This window comes from Alligator sinensis, unplaced genomic scaffold (assembly GCF_000455745.1).
Source record: "Alligator sinensis unplaced genomic scaffold, ASM45574v1 scaffold324_1, whole genome shotgun sequence".
In the NCBI taxonomy this organism is placed as follows: Eukaryota; Metazoa; Chordata; order Crocodylia; family Alligatoridae; genus Alligator; species Alligator sinensis.
This window is the reverse complement of record NW_005842188.1, coordinates 1,565,275-1,574,319: the sequence shown is the minus strand read 5'-3', so window position 1 is coordinate 1,574,319 and position 9,045 is coordinate 1,565,275. Positions and strand designations below refer to the sequence as shown.

Genomic DNA, 9,045 nt, shown 5'->3' with positions numbered 1-9,045 from the left:
AGTCTGACCCCTCTTCTGCTTATACCAGTCTTTGCCTTGCTTATGGTTTAAGCTGGTCTATTTTCCCCTCCAAACCAAGCATTAGTTGAAACCATTGCAGCAGCTCATATGTATCACACTACAGTGATGCTGAGCATACACAAAGAGCCAGAGAAGATCATTTCATAGCAAACCTTACCTGTATGTCCCTTGAATGTTGTGACAAGGCTGCAGGACTGTGGCTCTAATTTGAGAATGGTTACTTGCCCAGAGTGATCACCAACAAACACATGTCGTGTCTCGACATCAAATCTGAAGGCCAAACATTGAGGAAAAGTTATGCAAAATCCAGGAAGGTGTTCTGTATTTTGGGGTTATTATAGAAGAGTATGCTGCATTTTTATGAACAATTATATAGTAGTCCCTAAATGTTTGAATACAAATTATTGTATTAAGCTTGAATTACATGTATAAACTTCCCTCTGCCCCTACTAGCTAAGTGCTCTCCCAACATTAGTGATGGAATAATGCCCAGAAGGAAGACGACTTCATGTCATCCGTGGCAACTGCTGTTTTGTTAAAGCTGTTTGAGCCCATATTTAGGGAAACGTTAGCCTGAACAGATGCATCCTGTCAGGTGCTCTAACCAAAACGCGTTTGGACTTGTTCTAGTCAAATTAAGGGAATAATTCATTTTGACAGGTCCCAACCCCCATAAATGTTAGCGTTCTCTCCTGTATTCAGCCGACTGTTAGCGCTGATAGCTTTCACTGTGACCAGACCATGCACAAGGAAACGTTAGAGAAAATCTGGATTTAACAAGATAAGGGAGTTATTAGCTCTACCAAGATAATTGCCATCTTTGTGTATATTAATCTCAACCAGCGCCACCCTTTGACATAATATAGGGGTCCTATCAGAAGTGGCTTTCCAAGTTATCTACTTTTGCCAAGAGTGTCTGGACTCCCAGGGACTAGCAGCCAAGAGACAGGCAAGACATTTACTTGAAAATCAGCATCATTTACCAATACTGATGCAATTCCACTTTCACCGTGTACCTTTTTACACTTCTCATTTTGCCTGGCTAAACACTGAAGATCGGCTGGCTTATTTTACCTGCGTGGACAGAAGGGGAGTTTGTCCTGTGGGTCTCATCTAGCAATATACTGCAGCATTTGTCCTGCAGACTCTCCAGAAGCACTTTGACATACTGTTCACACTACTGATACAGGTCAGCTGTTATCTTGGTCTCTACCCTTTCAAAAATACCAGGTTTCTGGAGCTCTTTTTGATTGGTGATAAACTGAGTGAATGTTTCTTGTATTTTGGGTAACTGGGATTAATTTAAGAAAATAAAAGAGAGAGAGCAGGAGTGCTCAGCCTCTGGCCTGCATGCCAAATACCCCAAAACCCCTTCCCCCATGTGGCTGGATCGGGAATGGACTGCTCCTGCCCCACTGGTAGGGTAGCTTGTTATGTTTAATGCTTTGAAGTTGTATCTGCTTATAGTATTGTTTATATTTAGCCTTATTTAATAATTGCTTAAGTTTTATACTTATTAACTTTTCATTTTTTTATTAGCTGGCTTTGAGTTGTTTTTGTAAAGCTGATAGGTGCTCATTATAATATATCTTTTTATTTTTATCACTGTGAGTTCTTTTAACATAACACAGGAATGGATTGTTACCAGCTCCAATTAACTGAACTTGGCACTAATGAGTTGAATCAGAGGGATAAAAGGATTGGATATATTAATGAAAAGTGATAAGGTAGACCAATGGACAATGCCCAAAGGAAGACACCGGAAAAAGGCCAAATTAGGAAGCGTGCTCATGATGGGTCTGTTAGACAAAGGAATATGCTGACAGGATAAAAGATGGACAGTATGGTGACTTCAGAGAGACCAATCTGAAAGCAAAGAGTCAAAGGAGTGAAGCTGAAGAAAAGCATAAAAAAGGGGGAGCAAGAAAGCTAGTCGTTGTCATAAATCCAGCCTTCAACACCTGTCTGGACCGTCCCAGCCCACAACATACCCTTTGCTTCCAGGAACTGGAGTAGCCGTTTTTTCTGTTGAGCAAAGTAACATCTGGGATTGGGTGAGATTATTGTACTGAATGTTTCTCCCTCTCTGAATATAGAAACTGCTAAGATAATACTTGTTGTACTAATAAAGTTAGACTTTGATTTTAGGACACTGAGTTGTCTGCATTCGTATTTCACATTCCATTTAAAGGTTAATTGTTCTTTAATGATCCCCAAGCACTATCTGGTAGACAGAGGTGCTAACACACCTCCATGCGGTCAGATGGGGCCCAATGCCCCTGCCCTGGGCACTGGATGAGGACCATCAGCCAGATCCAGCCTATGGCCAGATTAGGCACCACACATCCAGCCCACTGGGCAAAAAGGTTGAACATCACTGGATTAGAGTGACCTTTAGGAATCAAGTGGCCTTTAGCTAGTCCATATTTCAAAAGCATACTGGTCTGTCCCATGGTAGAAGGTTCATTCTCATTACTTGATATCAAAGTCATTTAATTTAACCGTACATGCACAATGTATGCTGGCCTGATTGTGACCTTGGTTTGCTCCTGTCCATCCAACAGGCTGGATGTTGAAACAAAAACCTCACCAGTATCTCTCACTAAATAGGTCACTGATCAGTTTAAAAAGTGATGCGCTCAAAGCATGAGAGACACAAAGCTAAAAGAGCCCACAGGCTAATGTTTTTAAATTGGCTTTTAAATTATCATTCTCTTGCAAGGTCTGGATTATATATAGCACAAGAGGCTTACAAAAATAAATAAAAGAGAGATGTGCTAAAGAAAAAGGAAAAAGATGACATTGCATCAAAAAGGATACTGAAGGCCACAAGCGCCTGCATTGGTACGGTACCCTCCCAGTCGCTGCCCGCTCTCCGAGCAATGCCACGTGAACTGCTTGTCTTGCCCTGTGCTTAGCACCCACTCCATCTCCAGGACAAACAGAATCATCATAACTCTGCTCTGGTGTGCTAGAAATGAAACGGACAAACATTATACTGAAGTCTGAGACAAAAGTGCAAACATTCAGCCCTTCCCAACAAATCAGTCCTGCAAATCTTTACTAACACCCAAAATGCTTATTCATACAAGAAATTTAAGTCAATGGGACTACTCCTGTAAGTTACTACACAAACCAGTAGGGGCCCTGCATGTCCTATGGTTTGTATGGTGATTGCAAAGTAAGAACTTAAGGTAGTAATTACTCCCTTCAGCCTTACCAGCACTTTCCAGGAAGTCTATCAAGACTAAGGCTTTATTGTTTAAACCTGTTTTGAGGAGGCCTGCATAATAGTGATACAGATAGTTTGTGTCATTCGGGCACTCTTGCCCGTGCTACCAGTGGTGATGCTGACCAAAAAAAAAAAAAAAGAAGTCATAGTGTACACAGTCTTAAGCTGAAGAAGTTGCATTGTAACTGAGAACTTTTGTTGCATTGCATGAGAACTTTTTTGTTTTTAGAATAAAGTGTGCTACACTGAGATCAGAAACAGAAAATCATCAAAAGCTTTTCAGTTACAAGGACCCAGAGCTCAAACCTTTATTACTCATATTTTAGCCCATTAATTGTGAGCCTTATACTGAAGCTGACTTCTTAAATAAAAGAAATTTGCTTGAAAGGACTTACTGAATTGTACCCAGGTGCAACAAAGCAGTAAGTGCCATAGTCCTTAATAGAGAGCCTAGCAGTTACTATAGTACTGGGACTTTGAGACGTGTCACGCTATGCAGGCTTCTTGCATTTGTCTATGTGAAAGCTGACACACTGGAAAGAGATCAAGCATTTCTGACAGTTTTATCCCATCTGGAATATTCAAGAGCAAAATTACTCACCAATTTTGATTTTAGCCAAAAAGGCAGAGATTCTTTCCTTCTCTTCTTCTAACCCATGCTATGTAGCCACCCTTCTCCAAGTCTCTTTAATTTCCTTCTACCCCTTCAACTTTGTAAATTCCCTTCTTAACATTCACTAATAAAAGTTGCATCTGTTCTTATCAGCAGGGATCCTGGTTTTCTCTGATTAATAAAAAGCCCCTCAATTTTCAAATAAAAAAGTAACCCCAAATCCACATTTTTCCATGACTGAAATGAAACACCACTATATATACCTATATCTCTATATATTAGTGTTTCATTTTAATTACTGAAAAGTGTGGATTTTGGGTTACTTTTTTAAATCTGAAAAGTGGGGATTTTTTTTTTTTTTAATTAGAGAAAACCAGAATCCCTGCTTATCAGTTTGGATATAGAACCTTGAAACTCCTCCAGTGAGCACAGGGGTGTCACTGGACTCCAGGTCAGGAGCCCAAAAGACAAGATAGAGGTAGGAGAAGAGGCCTACAGGCGAGATGCTTGGTGAACACAAGACATTTCCTACTTCCACTTTCCTACTGTTGACATTGAGCTGGTGCACAATCAGTAAGAAAAGTTAGACATTTATAAGTCAGCAACACTGGATGAACTTCATCCGAAAGTGCTGAAGTTGCTGGCTGAAGTCACTGTGGGACCTCTGGCAAAACTCACAGTGCTTGGGGAAGGTCCCTGAAGAGGGTTAATGTTGTATTCATGCTCGAGAAGGGGAGGAGAAAGGACCCAGGCAACTATAAGCCAATTAGCCTAACTTCTATCCCAGTGAAAACCCTGGAAAAATTAAATCAAGGAGTCTATGTGCAATACACTTGCAGAAGGTAGGATTCTGAATGACAGCCAGCATGACTTTGTCACAGGCAGGTCCAGTCTTACCAACCTCATCTCCTTTTACGACCACGTAACTCACCACCTGGATAAAAGACAGGAGGTTGATATTGTATACCTAGACCTCCAGAAGACCTTTGATTTGGTAACCCATGATGTTCTCACAGGAAAATTGGAGGACTGCAGGCTTAACTGCTCAACAGTTAGATGGGTAGGAAGCTGGCTGCAGGGTAGGACCCAGAGAGTTCTAATGAATAGATCTGTATCACCCTGGCGAGAAATGGCCAGTGGTGTCCCTCAGGGGTCAGTGCTTGGTCCAGTGCTTTTCAACATCTTTATCAATGATTTGGATGCGAGGGGGAAGAATCTCACTGGCCAAGGTTGTGAATGACACCAAGTTATGGGGGTACGTGGTCATGCTTGAAAACAGGCTGCATATACAGGCTAGACAGGCTAGCAAGTTGGGCAGATCAAAACCAGATGAAGTTCAACATTGTGACATGTAAAGTGATCCATCTGGGGATGAACAATCCCCAACATACTTACAAGCTCGGTGGCACCGAACTGACTAGCACCACGACTGAAGAGAACCTAGGGATAATACTAGACCATAGTATGAACACGAGCTGTCAAGGCAATGCTGTAGCCAGCAGGGCAAACAATACTTTGGCATGCATCAACCAATGCATCTCATGTAAAACTAAGGAAGCGATTCTTCCGCTTTACTCGGCATGGGTGAGACCGCAGCTGGAGTATCGCATCCAGTTCTGGGCGCTGCACTTCAACAAGGATGTGGAAAAGCTTAAGAGAGTCCAGAGAAGAGCCACCCGTATGATTAGAGACTTGTAAGGCAAGCCATATGAGGAAAGGCTGAGGGCCTTGGGTCTCTTTAGCCTAAAAAAGAGAAGGCTAAGAGGGGACTTGGTAGCAGCTTACCACTATATCAGGAGAGTACATCAAGGGCTCTGAACAACTGTTCACCAGGGCACCCTTGGGGAAAACCAAGAGTAATGGCCACAACTTACTGGAAGACTGTTTCAGGCTTAACGCTAAGAAAAACTTCATAGTTAGGGTGTCCAGACTGTGGAATAAGCTCCCTCCAGAGGTGGTGCGATTACCTACCCTGGAAATCTTCAAGAGGAGACTGGATGGGTCACCTTGCTGGGGTCACCTGACCCCAGATGTCTTTCCTACCTAGTGCAGGGCAGCTAGACCCAATGATCTTGCAAGGTCCCTTCTTGCCCTTCACAACCTATTAATTTATTTGTACCCATAAAAGTTACTGATGGGGAGAAGTTTCTTAGTTCAGATCATATAGGACCTGCTGAAGGTAAATCTTAAAATTTGCATCAACTAATTTGAATGCTGGGTGGGGCAGAGTGGGAACTGGGCTTTAGGGATTCAAAGAACAGATCAGATTTCTGATATCAGCTTCAGATGGCTGAGGGAAATCCCCAACTGCATGTTTTTCAATTTGCCAGAGGAGATGCAAGAAAAGAGAGACTGATTACAATCCAGATGTACTCTGGTCAAATAAAAGTAAAGGACATAAGTTTTTGGCTTAAAAGACACTGAGAAAGTAGGAAAAGTGGAGGAAGTTCAAGACAAGTTAGGTGTGTGGACTGGAGCCTGGAAGGCCAGAGCAATGCTGGAACATGTACCTGGGAATCCAGGTGAGATATAGCACATCCCCCACAGTGATCTCCCTGAGCCCCCATAGGGGCTATATCTTCTACCAGGAGCAGCCTAAGCTCTGCCACAAGTGTGGTGAGAGCAGGGGCATTTGGTGTCACAATGTCCAAATAAAATTTGTGCCATTTGCAAAGAAAAAGATCATGAAAGCAAGGACTGTAAGAGGACTGACTCCGCAATCTGTGTGGGAAAGAGGGGCATGTCTTTAAAGAGACTGTCCCAACTTCTTCACAAGCAAGGCAAAAAAACAGAAGTAGAGGCCACAGACACTCCCCCCCCCCCCCCAAAAAAAAAAAAAGGGGGCAGAGAAGCACATGAAAGGGGAGAAAAAGGAGGGGACCCCCCTGGAAAGGAGAACCTAACTTCCTCCCAGGAAAGCAAGTGCACCCTAAAGCAGATGGCTGTAGGAACTTGCAAGAAATGATGGGGAGGTTAAGCAGGAAAGGAAGGAGTTTGATCCCCAAAAAGGGGAGCTGGAGGGAAGCCCAGAACCCCAGATGTCAGAGAAAACTCCAGTTCAGAAATGGAAACCCAGAAGGGACAGAAGAAACTCCCGGGGAACCCAGAGCCAGACCAGGGCTGCTGAGAAACCCTGAAGCACAGGAGAGGCCTTGTGAAAAAATATTGTGTGTGTGGGAGACATCGCCCAAATCTGAGGAAAACTGTCATCACATCTTATCATCTAAATAATGCCCATGCCAACCAAAGACTCACCATCACTTACTGTGGAGAAGAGGTTAAGCATGAGAAGTTACCAAAATACCTTGGTATACCTCTCGATTGGAGTCTCACCTTTTGTGAGCATCTACAGAAATGTCACTAAAACAACGAGTTCACTTTGTGCATAAACTGGCCGGAACGACATGGGGAGCAAATGCAACCATGCTTCGAACACTCTATCACTTGTTTTCTCTGCAGAAAATATTGCTCCCCAGTCTGGAACAAAAGCGTGTACACAAAGATTGCTAATACACAGTTAAATGCAGCTATGCAGATTATATCAGGAATGCTAAAAAGTACGCCATTGCCATGGCTTCCAGTCCTAGCAACCACTGATCCACCACAGCTCTGCTGTAATGCCGCATGTGTGAGGGAATACCATAAGGCCCATCAGTAACCCAAACCTCCCAATCAACAAGGACATCACTATGCCACACCTGGATAGGCTCAAATCTAGAAAACCATTCTGGAAATATGCCAAGAAGCTCTATGATGATAACGAGAGCACCGAAGAACAATGAAGGGAAGCTTGGGCAAATACCACCTTGCCACAGAAATACATTGTCAGCAACCCTACAATTCCTCAGCCAAGATTTGACCTACCAAGAAAGATTTTGTCTTCTCTGAATCACATCCAGACACTTCAGGGAAAAATGCAGACACCTACTCCATAAATGGAAAATCAGTCTGGGGTGCAACTGTGGTGCGATTTTTTCAGAATGGTGCAAGATATTGTAAACATTGCCTAATTAGATCTTGTAATGGCGATCTAAAAAAAAAAAAAAAAAAACAAACAAAAAACCCCAATCCATGCAGCTACCCCTGAAGCAGTCGAATGGTTATCAAAGTTAGATATTAATCTATGAATATTCATACGTGGTATCTCATTCCATTCTCATAAATAAATTAAGAGGCTGTGACTTAGATGTTTACACAGTCTGGCGGGTGGCAAATCGGCTTGGGGGTCGCACCCAGAGAGTGGTAGTAGACGAGTCGGTATCAACCTGGAAGAATGTGGGTAGTGGGGTCCTGCAGGGCTTGGTCCTTGGACCTGTACTCTATATCAGTGACTTGGATGCAGGTGTGAAGTGTACTTTATAGATGATACTAAATTGTGTGAAGTGCACACTCCGGAGGGTAGGGAACAATTGCAGGCAGATTGGAAACGATTGCTGGACAGGTTGGAAAAGTGGGCAGTACACAATAGGATGCAGTAAAACAAGGACAAATGCAGAGTGCTGCACCTAGGGCATAAAAATATCCAACACACTTATTGGCTGGGAAGTGACCCTCTCAGCAGCACAGAAGTGGAAAGGGATCTTGGAGTCATAGTGGACTCCAAGATGAACACGAGTCATCAGTGTGACGAAATCATCAGCAAAGCTAACTGCACTTCATCATGCATCAGCAGATGCATGACAAATAGAACCAAGGAGGTAATACTTCCCCTCTATGCGGCACTGGTCAGACCATAGTTGGAGTACAGTGTCCCGTTTTGGGTGCCATACTTTAAGAAGTATGTGAATAGCCCTGAGAAGGTCCAGAGAAGGGCCACTCATGTGGTTAAGGGTTTACAGGCCAAGTCATATAAAGAGAGACTAAGGGACCTGGACCTCTTCAACCTCCGCAAGAGAAGGCTGAGAGGTGATCTTATGGCTGCCTACAAATTCATTAGGGGGATGAAGCAAGGAATTGGAGATGCTCTATTCACCAGGGCGCCTCTTGGGGTAACAAGGAACAATGGTCACAAACCGATAGACAGCAGATTTAGGCTAGGTATCAGGAAAAACTTCATGGTAAGAGCAGCCAAGCTTTGTAATGGGCTTCCAAGGGAGGTGGTGCTCTCCCCTACCTTGGGGGTCTTCAAGAGGAGACTGGATAAGCATCTGGTTGGGGTCAACTGACTCCAGCACTCTTT

The 9,045-nt window shown here is 43.3% G+C and overlaps 1 protein-coding gene across 2 annotated transcripts in view; it reads right to left on the bottom strand.

The window, feature by feature from the left end:
• Window positions 1-9,045, bottom strand: part of WDFY2 (WD repeat and FYVE domain containing 2) — a 123,072-nt gene that overhangs the window by 28,550 nt on the left and 85,477 nt on the right. For both annotated transcript variants that reach the window (XR_003094689.1, XM_006026288.3), the window contains exons 5-6: window positions 2,842-2,992; window positions 179-291 (exon numbers count right to left, since the gene is read on the bottom strand). Coding sequence is in view for 1 of the 2 variants with exons in the window: in XM_006026288.3 (XP_006026350.1) it covers window positions 179-291; window positions 2,842-2,992 (264 nt within the window). In the remaining variant the exon portion in view is untranslated. The remainder of the gene's footprint in view (window positions 1-178; window positions 292-2,841; window positions 2,993-9,045) is intronic.